This window comes from Protobothrops mucrosquamatus, unplaced genomic scaffold (assembly GCF_001527695.2).
Source record: "Protobothrops mucrosquamatus isolate PMUCROS unplaced genomic scaffold, P.Mucros_1.0 scaffold218, whole genome shotgun sequence".
Taxonomy (NCBI): Eukaryota; Metazoa; Chordata; class Lepidosauria; order Squamata; family Viperidae; genus Protobothrops; species Protobothrops mucrosquamatus.
Genome location: NW_015386571.1, coordinates 731,300 through 745,270, shown reverse-complemented (window position 1 = coordinate 745,270; position 13,971 = coordinate 731,300). Strand labels below are relative to the sequence as shown.

General features: G+C 38.5%; 1 protein-coding gene across 2 annotated transcripts in view; it reads left to right on the top strand.

Moving 5' to 3' along the window:
- TMEM229B (transmembrane protein 229B) overlaps nucleotides 1–11,337 on the top strand; it is a 52,879-nt gene extending 41,542 nt beyond the window's left edge. Inside the window, exons 1-2 of one of the 2 annotated variants that reach the window (XM_015814095.1) lie at nucleotides 5,117–5,150; nucleotides 7,594–11,337. In XM_015814095.1, coding sequence (XP_015669581.1) covers nucleotides 7,621–8,124 — 504 coding nt within the window. In that variant the 5' untranslated portion in view covers nucleotides 5,117–5,150; nucleotides 7,594–7,620 and the 3' untranslated portion in view covers nucleotides 8,125–11,337. Of the gene's footprint in view, nucleotides 1–5,116; nucleotides 5,151–7,593 lie in introns of those variants that run through there. The other variant, XM_015814096.1, reaches the window with a different exon arrangement.
- Nucleotides 11,338–13,971: the final 2,634 nt, after the last annotated feature.

The window sequence follows — 13,971 nt, the reverse complement described above, 5'->3', positions numbered from 1 at the left end:
GCCGCGCCCCTTCCCCATCCTCCTGCTGCCGCTGCCGCCGAGCTCTCCACCGCCCGGCCCCATCTCGGCCCGGGCAGCCGTGGCCCTTCGCCGCCCGGCCCCACCTTGGCCCGGGCAGCCGCGCCCCTTCCCCATCCTCCTGCTGCCGCTGCCGCCAAGCTCTCCGCCGCCCGGCCCCACCTTTAAGTTTTTTTCCTGAAATTTCCCTCTTAAAATGAAGGTGCGTGTTATACGCCTGTGCGTGTTATACGCCGATAAATAGGGTATATGACTGCCCAACTCACACAGGATGACTCTGGGTGGCTTACACCCTCTGATTGTTTCCTAGGCAGCATCTCTTGTCCTTATCTTGCAAGGTCATTTTCACATTCCATTATATAATCAGTTACTTCCTCTGTTACTGAATTTGCCATTCTTATGTTTGAGTTATAACTTTTAATCTTCTACAGTCTTCTTTCTTTGATAAACTTCAAACAAAACCAACTGCCAGGTGGTTCACTGAATGGGAGAAACCCAGCAAAATTGTAATTGGCCGATGACAGTGAAACTTGCACATTGATGCTCTCTTGACTTCACTTGATCATTAGGCTGATTTGATCTTCTTTTGTCACTCATTTTTATCCTATATATCCTCTTAGGATGGATTGGCAGTTTGACAGGGACTGTCTGACTGACAGCTAAAAACAAAAGGTCAGCGTAGGGCAGATAATTTAAAGAAAGAAAAAGAAAGGCTAATAGCTAGATCAAATGGATTTAATATGGGTCTAACCTTTTTAATCATTATGAGCATATTTGTACTGTTAAAAACATGTAATTCTAGAGAAATTAGATAATCAGAAAATGCCCATTTACCAAAAGGTAAAGGTGAGGATACATCTCATCACATGTTTCATCAACTCCAGCATGACTTTTGTATTCTCAACTGAGCTTTGAAGGGAACAAATCTGCCAAACAAAATTGTGGATTGGTGCTATCCGCTATTTTTTATTTTCCAAGAATGCTGTAGAACACATATTGGGCATTCTTTGAAATGCAATTTTGTCCGCTGCAATTTTGTTCTTCTTTAAAAAGAAAAAGAAAAGAGTCTTGAAAAGTGTGTTATGGGGCAAGGAATGTGGAAAAGAGAAAAGTCTGCAGACATACTGAGATCTGTAGATATCACCTTAAAGGTCTTAATTTAAAATAAACTCCAAGCTGGAAACAGTTCACTCAGTTTTCTCAAACTTGAACTTTACAGCTCAAATACAGCAGAGTTATCATGTCGGTTTCAAGATTAGAAATCTTCTCTGTAAGAATTTTCACATTCTGCCCATAAGTCTAATATCTAGCACATAGCTGTGTTAATTAAACTGCTACAGGAGTTGAGTGCCACAATTTATGTGGGGTCTGGATTGCATCTTAATTGTATCATGCAAGCTGGATGATAATACAGCAAATGATTTGTGGAAAGTGATAATTATATGTTACTCTTGTCCAACTCTCAACTTTTAAAAAGACTATGAAAAAAGGTTTCTTTTTTTGCTATGTGCCTTTGTTTGACTAGATGGAAACAGTCATTAAACAGAGCTGGGAGTCTCACTAAGGCAAAAGCCAGAGTCTTCTTCAATTTCACAGCAGGCCAGAACAAAATTGCAGTGGACAAAATTGCATTTCAAAGAATGCCCAATATGTGTTCTACAGCATTCTTGGAAAATAAAAAATAGTGGATAGCACCACTCCACAATTTTGTTTGGCAGATTTGTCCCCTTCAAAGCTCAGTTGAGAATACAAAAGTCATTCTGGAGTTGATGAGACATGTGATGAGATCTACAAAAAAGTGTTTCAGGGAATGAGCTACCTGGCCTTCTCCCTTACATTCTAAGAACGCTGCAGTTTTTCCTATGTCACCTTGTGGACAATCCAAATCTGACTTTCATTTTTCCTCTCTCCCCTCCCACATAGTAGTAATAATAATAATAATAATAATAATAATAATAATAATAATAATAATAATAATAATAATAATAATAATAATAATAATAATAATAATAATAATAATAAAGTTGGAAGGGACCTTGGAGGTCATCTAGTCCAACCCCCTGCTCAGGCAGGAAGCCCTATACCATTTTGGACAAATGGCTGTCCAGTTTCTTCTTAAAAACTTCCAGTGTTGGCACATTCACTGCTTCTGGAGGCAGGTTGTTCCACTGGTTAATTGTTCTGTCAGGAAATTTCTCCTTAGTTCTAGGTTGCTTCTCTCTTTGGTTAGTTTCCACCCGTTGCTTCTTGTCCTGCCTTCAGGCGCTTTGGAGAATAGCTTGACTCCCTCTTCTTTGTGGCAGCCCCTGAGATATTGGAACACTGCTATCATGTCCCCCCTCGTCCTTCTCTTCGTTAAACTAGACATACCCAATTCCAGCAACCGTTCCTTATATGTTTTAGCCTCCAGTCCCCTAATCATCTTTGTTGCTTTGGAGCTATACCTATAAACTAGCATTTCTCAATCTTGGCAGCTTGAAGATGTATGGACTTCAACTCCCAGAATTCTCTAGCCTATCCCCAACAAAAAAGCCTGTCCCTGAAGCCACCCCCAGGTAGATCTTTTTTTTTTTATTTAGTAAGAAGGGATAGAAAGCAATATTCCTGAGTCTTCTCCTACAGAGAGAAATGACCTATTTTTCTTTTCCAAGCATTCAGCAAGTCTCTCTTTCTAAACAGAGCAAATCCTCTAATCTTCAATTAGAAGCTGATAAAAAAAATGAGAGGTTGCCCTCTGCCCATCCACATGTTCAACACTCAGCCTTTTCTTGGTGGGATTAGAAATGTGAGATAAGGGAAAGGAGATGGTAGACCAGGTAGGATCTTGGCATTTCCAAATGTTCTCCAGGAAATGCTAATGGAAAAGGGCAGTGACCTCGGTCAAAGCAAGTTGTACCTAGTGTCCCGGTTACTTATTTAAGGTGTGTGTGGTGGGGGGATGGGAGCAAGAATGGAGAAGATTGTTTCTTGATTAACTTCACTGAGAAATGGAAGATTTGAAGATGGCTAGCCAGTTTGGTGTACTGATTAAGGAATCAGGCTAGAAATCAGGGGAACTGTGAGTTCTAGTCCCACCTTAGGCACAAAGCCAACTGGACCTTGGCCCAGTCACTTTCTCTCATCTCTAGGGAGAATCTTGTCAAGAAAACTGCAAGGACTTTTCCAGGCAGTCTTTCAGGCAGTCTTTCGGGGGGGGGAGGAGGTAAAGATGATGATAGGTACCGTAGTAGCAAGATGCTATCAGAGAGGAGAACCCTAATGAACAGAAAAGAACCCTAATTAAGGAGAAAGTTTAAGTTGGTAAAATCTACATATACATTCTCTTGCATTTATACTATTCCGAGTTTCCTAATACCAGAGCAGAACAGATCCTGTTGGTAAAGTTGTTGAGTTGCATTGATAAATTTAACTCATTTGCAGACTTAAAACAAGATTTGAATTTGGTGATAGAGTAGTTAGCTACCTTTGATGTACCATCTATTCTGTTGCCTAGCAGTCTCCCTGCCCAAACTAATGAAGCTGGTCCCAGAACTGAACATTGAATTCCCTCCAATTAATTTCATTGCATGTCAAATTACTGTCAGATTTGAAATAGCTCGGGATCTCATAGTTTCTGGGACAAATATGAATTGACTTCATTTATATTTGTCTTTACACATACAGTAAAATGTAATATTTGCTTAATTGAGTGTTCTGTTGGCAGGAGAATGAGAAAGGATTTTATTAATACGAATAGGTCACTATTGAATGAGGTTTAGACTTACTGGGTGCATGAAGGCATTGTTTCTGCAAGTTCTGTTTTTGGAGGGCCAAATGGCTTATACTCCAATTGCGTCCTTTCCCTTAAAGCAGTGGATCCAGGCATAATGATTCATGCATTAATTAGCTCTTGCTTAGGTTACTTTAACACACTCACAGATAGTGGTTGATTTTTTTTTCTTTTTGTCTTTGAATCATTGTTGTCTCCTGGTAACTGCTTGGAATAGTCCTGCCATTTTCTTGGCAAGATTTCATAATTTGCTTCCTAGGACTGAGAGACAGAGTGACAGGGCCAAGGCCACCCAGCTGGCTTAATGCCTAGGGTTGGACTAGAACTCACCGTCTCCTAATTCAATGTCTTAATTACTACATCCAAATGGCTCTTACATACATAATTAGGATATCTGAAGAGCCTCCTTCAGCAATTTGCATTCTTCATCAAAGGACCTGTGATATATCCCATCACACAAAAAGTATAAGTTGATTTGTATGTGAGACATGTTTACTTTTGTCTTCCTTTTGTAGCAGGAGCTAATAATAATAATAATAATAATTGGTTGGTACCAATTGACTGAATGTTTAATAGGCAATAAAATCTGCAATATTTTGCTGTGCTTTCACACTGGTTACAAAGAAAGTTCCATGTCTTTTTAAATTTTACTTCAGGTTATTCTATTACTGCAATCTTATTTTAAACTACATATTGCTGTGGAGTTTTGATAAGTAGAAAAATATTTTGAACATATTCTATAACAGCCTTCTTCGACACAGAACTCTCTAGATGCGTTGGGCTACCTAAGCCCATAATTCCAATTAGCAGAGCCTGTGGTATTTTTCCCCATCTACTTTTTAGTTCATATTTTTGTATTTTTTTGTATTATATACATCATTTCTTCCAACTGAACATGCATGTTTTCAGGAAGAGTTTTGCAATAATTGTGCAGCTGACTGTTGAACAGAGAAAAAAGAACCTTACTGGTGGAGTAGAACAGCATGCCGTGGCTTGCCCTGAATGTCATAAAAGTCACCGAGAACTTATACCTTTTGGCACAGCTGGGCATGAAGACATAGACACTGCCTTCCCCCCACTATTACTTTTAAATATGCTCTTACCTACTTTATTCCCAGGTCAGCAAAAATTCTTTTATGACTTCATCGATGACAACTTCACAAGACTCAAAAAGGCTGAGTAGGATCCAGCCTAGGGAGCAGGGGATAATGTGCCACATTCAGGAGGCCTAAAGTGGGATACTGGCCTGAAAATGTCTCATTGTGGGGGTTGATTTTTCTTTTTTATTACTACTATAGAACAGGCAAAGGCAGAATGCCAACAGCATTGTCTTCATCTCACATGGAGAGCCCTTTGATACCAAGTAGGTACTAGTACTGCCTTTCTATTTAAGCATGCCCCACAGATGTAACAAATGCTCTTCTCCTGATGTAAAATGTAGAGGCTCTAGCACAACTGACAAAAATAAATACAAAAGTGAATATTTTAATTCAGCAGGTCATTAAGCTTGGTCTTCCTGGCCCCATTTGTCTTCTTTCTTCCCAGCAGCCCTGCTCTGTCTCATCTTCCTGGAAGGACAGGTTTCCCTGGGGGATGGAAACCCTGTTTTCTCTCAGAAGTGTCTGACATAAAATACAAGCCTATTTGGGCAAAACATTTCAGCCCTGTTTTTTTTACTGTAAAAGCTTTCCAAAGTGGTTTTCCAAAATGAATTTTAAAAAATCCTCACTCTGAAATTTGTAATCTGAGAGATGCAAAAAAGAAAAAGAATTGCAAGAGAGGAAGAAAACAGTAAACTTGGACCTAGCAACTGCTACAAAATCCTAATAAAACCACTGGGATGTAAACAGTCCAGGTAGAGGAGAAGCCCACAGCATTGGTTCCTCAGCAATGCTGATGCTATGGCCTTGACCTCTCTCTCTCTCTCTCTCTCTCTCTCTCTCTCTCTCTCTCTCTCTCTCTGCCCTGCAGCCTGATGAAAGGTCACAGCAGGTCATTCATGGTGGGATAGCCCTTGGCTTCCACAGATGGAGTTAGTTGGTACAATGCAGTGGCTAGAGGGCTGGGTTGGAACTAGGAAGACCACCCCAGCTGGCATCGACAATATGGCATTTTTCACTATACCGTAGAATGTCTTCTACATATGATTCCCTTTCATCAACAGGTACAGACACTGCCACTTTGACCATCAATAGCAGAGCACTATACATTTCAGTGTTACTGAAGGGTTCTCTAAATATTTTTATTTGGAGTTAATACAAAGTCTTGATTTGAGCAAGAACACAGTAAGGTCAAGTATGTTGGACCTGAAATGAATCTTTGCACTGTATCTATATATGTGTGTATGAGTGTGGGTTGGAGTTGAGGATAGTAGCTGATGAACATAGGCATAGATGGGAGGGATTTAATTTGGTTGAAACTGATCTAAATCCATTTTATTATTAAGATTCCATATTTCCACCAGGCCATCTGCAAAGCAGACAGTATCACTGTTGCCAAGTGCTTACTGGTAGTCCTTGACTTACAACATTTCATTTAGTGACCAAAGTTATAATGGCATTGAAAAAGTGACTTATAACACTTTTTCACACTTACAACTATTGCAGCATCACCATGGTCACACGATCAAAATTCAGACACTTGTCAACTGACTCATATTTATGACGGTTGCAGTGTGATCACCTTTGGCAACCTTCTGACGAGCAAAGACAATGGGGAAGCCAGATTCACTTAACAACCAGGTTTCAACTGGATTTCTAACTTAACAACTGTTGTGATTCACTTAACCACTGTGTCAAGAAAGGTCGTAAAATGGAGCAAAACTCACTTAACAAATGTCTCACTTAGCAACAGATACGTTGGGCTTAATTGTGGTTGTAAGTCGAGAACTTCTGTAGTATGTTTTGTTTCTTCAGTGTCATTTGCTCTTCATTCTTGATATCAAATCAATTTAAATATATTAGAATAAGAATTTGAAAAATCGGAGGGGAAATATGAGTATTTAAGGGCAAAGGGTGAGTAAAAATGGACCTCATTCATCTAGCCAAATTATCATTTTGATATATATATATATGCTGACCTATTATTTTTTGTTGCCCTCTCTTACTAAACTGTATAATACTTGTGTCATTTTCACTACTTTTTTATTCTTTGGTATTTCACCTGTCTTTCTTTCATTTCCAGTCCTCTGTTAAGCTTTCTATTTGGATTAGAGCTATATAAAACTCTTGGCTAAGCAGTCTGATTAATCAATATGTTAAACCTTAAAATGGTTGTTTGGTTTTGGGCTTATGTGTTGTATGAGCCCAAATACTATTATTATGTATCCTGCAGAGAGGATAAAAGTCTCTAAACTGCAGACTGGCAATGCATTAAATTATATTTTGGTTCTAAATGTAAATTAAACATTTGGCTATGGAACTGGAGCAGGCATATCTGAGTGTTAGTGCTTCCTTAATTTAAAACATACATTTTTCTAGGGTTGTGTATCTACTGTGGGAGCCCCAAAAAAGATGCTGTTTCTAGGGAGGCACCGATATCTGTAGCATCCATAACTGTTCAGAAATCCTTTTGAGGTTTTAGACCTGAAGTGCAGCTCATCTCTAAATTTAAACCTAAAGCAGGTACTCCTCCCATTTTCTAATTTTTGCCGGTTGCCTCCAGTTTTTATTCTATTCTTTAGCCAGTGATATTAGGATCTGGACACCTTTTGGCTACCTATTGCATGATACATGTTGTATATATACCTCAAGAGCTGGCTTTGGTAACATTAATGGTTTTATTTCCCTGGGTGTGTTTTCTTGCAGAGTTCCTGCTGGGGACTGTGTGGAAGGATGGCAGCTGCAGAACCTTTGACTGCTTTCTCCCGTTGGTACCTCTATGCCATTCATGGCTACTTCTGCGAGGTGATGTTCACAGCTGCTTGGGAGTTTGTGGTCAACTTCAACTGGAAGTTCCCAGGTGTCACCAGTGTATGGGCACTCTTCATCTATGGGACGTCCATCCTCATTGTAGAAAAGATGTATCTATACCTGAAGGATAAGTGTAACATACTAGTACGCTGCCTGATTTACACTCTATGGACGTATCTTTGGGAGTTCACAACTGGCTTCATTCTACGCCAGTTTAATGCCTGCCCATGGGACTATTCACAGTTTGACTTGAACTTCATGGGCCTCATAACCCTGGAGTATGCTATCCCATGGTTCTGTGCAGCATTTATCATGGAACAGCTAGTCATCAGGAACACCCTGCGTTTGCGTTTTGATGAGAATGCTGAACCAGGTGTACCCACATCTGTTGCAACTTTGGCCAATGGTCATGTGAAAACTAACTGAATTGTACTTTAGACTACGCTAAGACTAAGCAATCGCTCCTGCCCCTTCATTAGAGACTTGGGATGATGGCCTCAACAGCAAAACTCCTGTTTCCTTTACGATAAACAAACCTCCTGGGTTTGGAGGTATGCATGAAAAAGTGGAATCAGTAGGTTTTCTATGAATGTTATTCTCTTTCTTTCTCTTGGTTCCTTTTTTTAAAAAAAACAAAACAACAACCCTGCAAGTATCATTGTCAACTACCTGTTGACTAGATAGTTTGACTTGTAACTTACTCTGAAAACAATTCTGTGATCAATACTTTATTATATCTGGGTTAGAAAAAACAAAAGGCTGGCCCAAATTGTTCAAATAACATTAGTAGATAGCCACAGATATCCCCAGTTGACTTAGAATTGGCTTATATTTCATTCAGGTGCTTGCTTGCAACCAATACCTCCCATGGGACCTGAGATGCTGCAGAGTCAAGGAAAAATCAATTCCTGTTGAAACAGCCCAACAAAGTGGCACACTACTGTGGAGATAGAACTTGCCCTGTTGTGTACTTTTCTTAAGGCTTTTTTAAGTTGCACCACAGTGTATAATATTATGGTGCTGGGCATCCTGCTGAATTTCTATAAAAATATTACTTTTTGAATCATCTATTCTGACGCTCACTAGAGTGTTTCCCACTCTCATGTACCTATTTTTTAAATAAAGAACTATTTTGCTGGATAAAGTCAATCATTGCTGTACAACCTGCATTATAGACATGTAGGCAAAAAAGTAGGAGAAAAATGGCTAAAGTCATCTCTACCTCTTCCTCTCACACTTTCTGGTGGAACTCAACAGGAGGGCTCCTTCAGAGCTGATTCTTGCTAACTTTCATTGTGACTGTTTACATCATCCAAATCTTCTCTGGCTTCTTCCAGGGGGAATTTTCTAATCTCATAAATCCAAGTGTCTATAAATATGGACTATTGACATCACATTGAAATCTTTGTTTGATGCCTGGATTAATTGGGAGTGGAAATCCTGCAGGACAGACTCTTGAAAGGCCTGTGGTCAATCTTTTTTGTATTGATCTTCTCTGCGGTGGTGTTCTCAATGCACAAATGGTAGAATTAGTAGTGCAGCAATATCTCTTCATAAAGCTATTTATGAGCAACTGTTGATGTTTGCTGGGGAGGAACTTTGAAGGATCATCCTTCAAGATGGTTCAAGTGAGTGGAAAACAACACAAAAGGGCTGCAGATATTCTGGAGTCAGGGACCAAAGTGAATGTCCCAAGAGAAATATGTGATATGCAGGGACAGCTAAAGAAGAAATAGCAATGAACAAGAAGGGGTTCTTTCTGGAAGCCATCAAAAGAATCTGTTCTTTAGGTTCATAGAATGAAAGAGAAATGAAAAAAGAGAAGGGAGTCACTTGAACTAAATACATCCAATAGCTTTAAGAAGATATGCTATCACTAGGCTTCTTGGACCAGAAAGAAGTCCAGATATCATTTGCATAGAACGGAATGCCCTGAGATGGAATTGCACCAGCAACAGAATGGGCTTGTACTTTTGTGGTGGCACCACCTCTTTTCTTTAAAATAAGACTGTCTTGCTGTTTGGTAGACAACTGTTAATTTTTAACTATCTGGCAGTTATTTTATTGTAGATCTGCTCACCTGATAGGTTAGGACCACCATTTGAAGAACTCTCTGCCCCCAGTTTGCACTGCCAGGGAACCTTGCTACTTATAGCCCTGATGGCAATAGATTTGGAAAGGTTGAGTTCTATTGTAGGAACAACAAAGCGGGCAAGCTGCTACCCTGAGTAAATGTTATGTGGTCATGATTAAGAACGAAGGTAATATTAACTTGATTGATATTTTCAGAGAGTGATTATTTTATTTCTTTACATTTCCCCACAGACCTGATATCCATTGCTGGTAGTGGATGAGCAGGAATATTAGCAGTGGAAGTATTCCCAGGTCTGCCCTACTGTATTTATTCTCCTGACACACTTAACAGGATTAAACTTTGTAATTTATATAAAAATTCTTATAATTCTTCCTTTTTTTTAGTTTTAATCGCTTCTGATCCAAACTATGTTTCAGGAAAGGGAGGGACCATGCAGAGCAGAAACCTCTGTTATTAGCCTTGCAATGATGGCTATCCATACTAAAAAAATAAGATAGCGGAGTGAATCATATTTCTTTTACATGTGGCAGGAAATGGGCCACATTTGCACTTTCTGGTAACCATCATCTGTGAAGCCTTGGAAAAGGCTAGAGAACTTCAGTCTGGCCATTACTTGAAGATATGTATTCTTGGTACACTTGAAGTTTATGAAATCATGCTACAATTAATGATGATGTTATCCATTCATCATGTTGGACTCTTGCATTACAAGTGCACTAAATGAAGGTTAAAGATAGTAAAATTACTGACTACAAAGGAGTTGGATTTTTGTACTGGTAATACCATTTCCCTGCATTTGACAATACTGTAATACAATTCTATGTTCTTTAGGGATTGAAGATAATAATCTGATTCTAAATTACCTGATGTTTCATAGTGGGTCAATAATTATGACATTCTGCAAATGTGTTGCATTTTCCTTTGTTACCTTAGCACTTCTAAAACTTATTTGATGTCATTTTCTTTGGTATATTGTGCACAAATATTTCCATGCACAAATACAGAAAATGTGTATGCCAGAATCTAGACTGAGCTATTAATTGTTAATATTGTTGATGCAGAAATCTTCTTTAACCTGGTGTGCTTGAGATGCATTGGACAAATCCCCAGGTAGCATGTCTGGAGGTACCAGGTCAGGGAATATTGCCATTCAACATCCATCAGATAATTCATTGACTGGGTAAATTTCCTTTAATTCAATGCCAAATTCTCTCCAGGTTATCTTATTAGCCAGGCTGTGCAGATCTCATTTCTGGTCTAAAGGAAATCAACTTACTAGTAGCCAGAGATTTTTCACTTTTAATTTATTTATGTTTCTTTTATTTTTTTTCAATTCAAATGGATGTGGAGGTGGTGGGGAAAGAACCAAACTACTGATGTTTTATTACTGGATTATTAATGACAGTTATATTATTGATAATAGTCACCAAAAGGCAGTGGAGGATACACTGGCACTTGAAATGCATAATAATGAAATAACTCAGTTAAATTTTTGCTTGTATGTGTATCCTCCTCCATAAATTAAAATTGCCTGTTTGAATTCACCAGCAATAAAAAAAACTTGTGTTTTGTTCGTTTTACCCTCTGTCACTTATAAAATGCCTTACGATTTAAACTGTAAAAAATTGAGATGGACAGAGAATGTCTGTAGGTGATGAATTTCTTATGCACACCCCAAATCCAAAAGCAATTCATCTTTTAAAAGGATCGAGAACCCAACACTCTTGGATATTTAGCATCCATATTTTGTTAGACAGCTGTCCTGTCCTGTCCTCTCCTGTCTTGTCCTGTCCCATCCTGTCAGATCAGTCTTCTCGAATGAGCTTCATTCAGATGTCCTGGATTTAACTCCTATAAATTCCTGGCCAACACAGAAGGCTCTAAAAAAACTGGAATAAGCATAAGAACTCCATCATCCTGTTTTACAGTTTGCCATTGGGCATCATACACAAAAGGCACATTTTGCCTAAAATGTGTTGAGCTTGCACCCAAGCTCACTGGGGCTTCTAGCAGTGTGGAAGATGCTTCTGCCATATCATAATCCAAGAGTCTTTCATAAACTAAAGCTCAAAGTGAGTCTCTGACAGATGTCCCAGATGCTGTATTCCAAAAAAGTGAATCTGGTTGGTAGATTAGATTTATATTTAATTAACATTAAGTTAAAATATTTGAACACAGTGACTAAGGCAACTTGAATTTAATAATTTCCCCATTGACTACATTAAAGATTACAATTTTTGATCCACTCAAGATTTCAGCTGTTTCCTATAGCTTTGAATTAGAGATATTCTAGTTTGGAGACATTTTGTTGTTCCAGCATGGCCTAACGTTTAGTTAACTTTTAGTTTAGTTAACTTTTTACTGTAAATAGGGGATGCTTTTTCTGAGTATATCAGCATGAAGATGATTTGAACACTGGGCATTATCTAACAAAATGAAATTCAATGGTGAAAAAAGCAAGGTTCTACATTTAGGCAAGAAAAACCAAATGCACAAGTACAGCATAGGTGGCATCTTGCTCAATAGTAGTACCGGTAACTGTGAGAGGGACCTCGGACTCCTAGTGGACAATCACCTAAATATGAGCCAGCAGTGTGCTGCAGCTGCCAAAAAGGCCAACACAGTGCTAGGCTGCATTAACAGAGGGATAGAATCAAGATCACATGAAGTGTTAATACCACTTTACAATGCCTTGGTAAGCCACACTTGGAATACTGCATCCAGTTCTGGTCACCGCGATGTAAAAAAGATGTTGAGACTCTAGAAAGAGTACAGAGAAGAGCAACAAAGATGATTAGGGGACTGGAGGCTAAAGCATATGAGGAACGGCTGCTGGAATTGGGTATGTCTAGTTTAATGAAGAGAAGGACGAGGGGGGACATGATAGCAGTGTTCCAATATCTCAGGGGTTGTCATAAAGAAGAGGGAGTCAAGCTATTTTCCAAAGTGCCTGGAGGCAGGACAAGAAGCAACGGGTGGAAACTAATCAAGGAGAGAAGCAATCTAGAATTAAGGAGAAACTTCCTGACAGTGAGAACAATTAACCAGTGGAACAACCTGCCTCCAGAAGCAGTGAATGCTCCAACACTGGAAGTTTTTAAGGAGAGACTGGACAGCCATTTGTCCGAAATGGTATAGGGTTTCCTGCCTGAGCAGGGGGTTGGACTAGATGACCTTCAAGGTCCCTTCTAACTTTACTATTATTATTATTATTATTATTATTATTATTATTATTATTATTATTATTATTATTATTATTATTATTATTATTATTATTTGGACCTTCTTCAGAAGTTTTCTTTAGAGAGTGCTTGCTAATATGCAGAGAAGTGACCAGAAGTCAACAGGAAATATATTAACTAACGCAAGTCAAATGAAAAGAAACAACAAGCATTTTGCTCTCTGGTTTGTCAAAATCTGCAAAATGAAGCATATTATATTTCACTAGAATAAAATATTTTAAAATTGGCTTTCACTCTGCTGACCTGTTTGGAACATTGCAGAATAATCAAACTTCCTCCATACCTTAACAAAAAGAGAGAGAGAGAGAATGCCAGCCAAGCATAATGGTATTGAAAAATGCATTTAATCTAAAAGACAGTTGGTCAGTACTTATTTACTTTATCTATTTTGTATGGAGCTGCCCATATCAAAAACATCTCGAAGTGGTATATGAACATTTTTGATAAAGCATAATTAACACAGAATTATATAGAATAATTACAAACATGTTATTATTTCAAAATATTAATAAAATGTTTTTTAAAAATCCATTCACAAAACTCAAGAGAAGGTCTGGATGTTGGAATGAGGATTCGAAAGGTTTTTGAAATGCACCAAAGGCCGATGCCTTTGAACATAAAAAGATACAATCACATTTGGAAGAAGAAGAGAACATTTCTATAGTCCTTCTCAAAAGTAACACAAAGAGACATAGCACAATTTCAAGAAGCCTATTGCCTAGACAGGTAAAGCTGGAGTACACTCTCAAGCTATAAATACATGGATTATCTGACACTTTTATCATGCATTAACGTCAAGGTTGCATTCATATTTTGTGCTACCATGGGTCCCTCAAAATATGTAAGATTGACCATTTTAATGACAGATCTTATCAGTCCCTGTGGTTATCTCAGACTTGGTACATTTTAAATATAAGTATACAATTTAAAATTCAG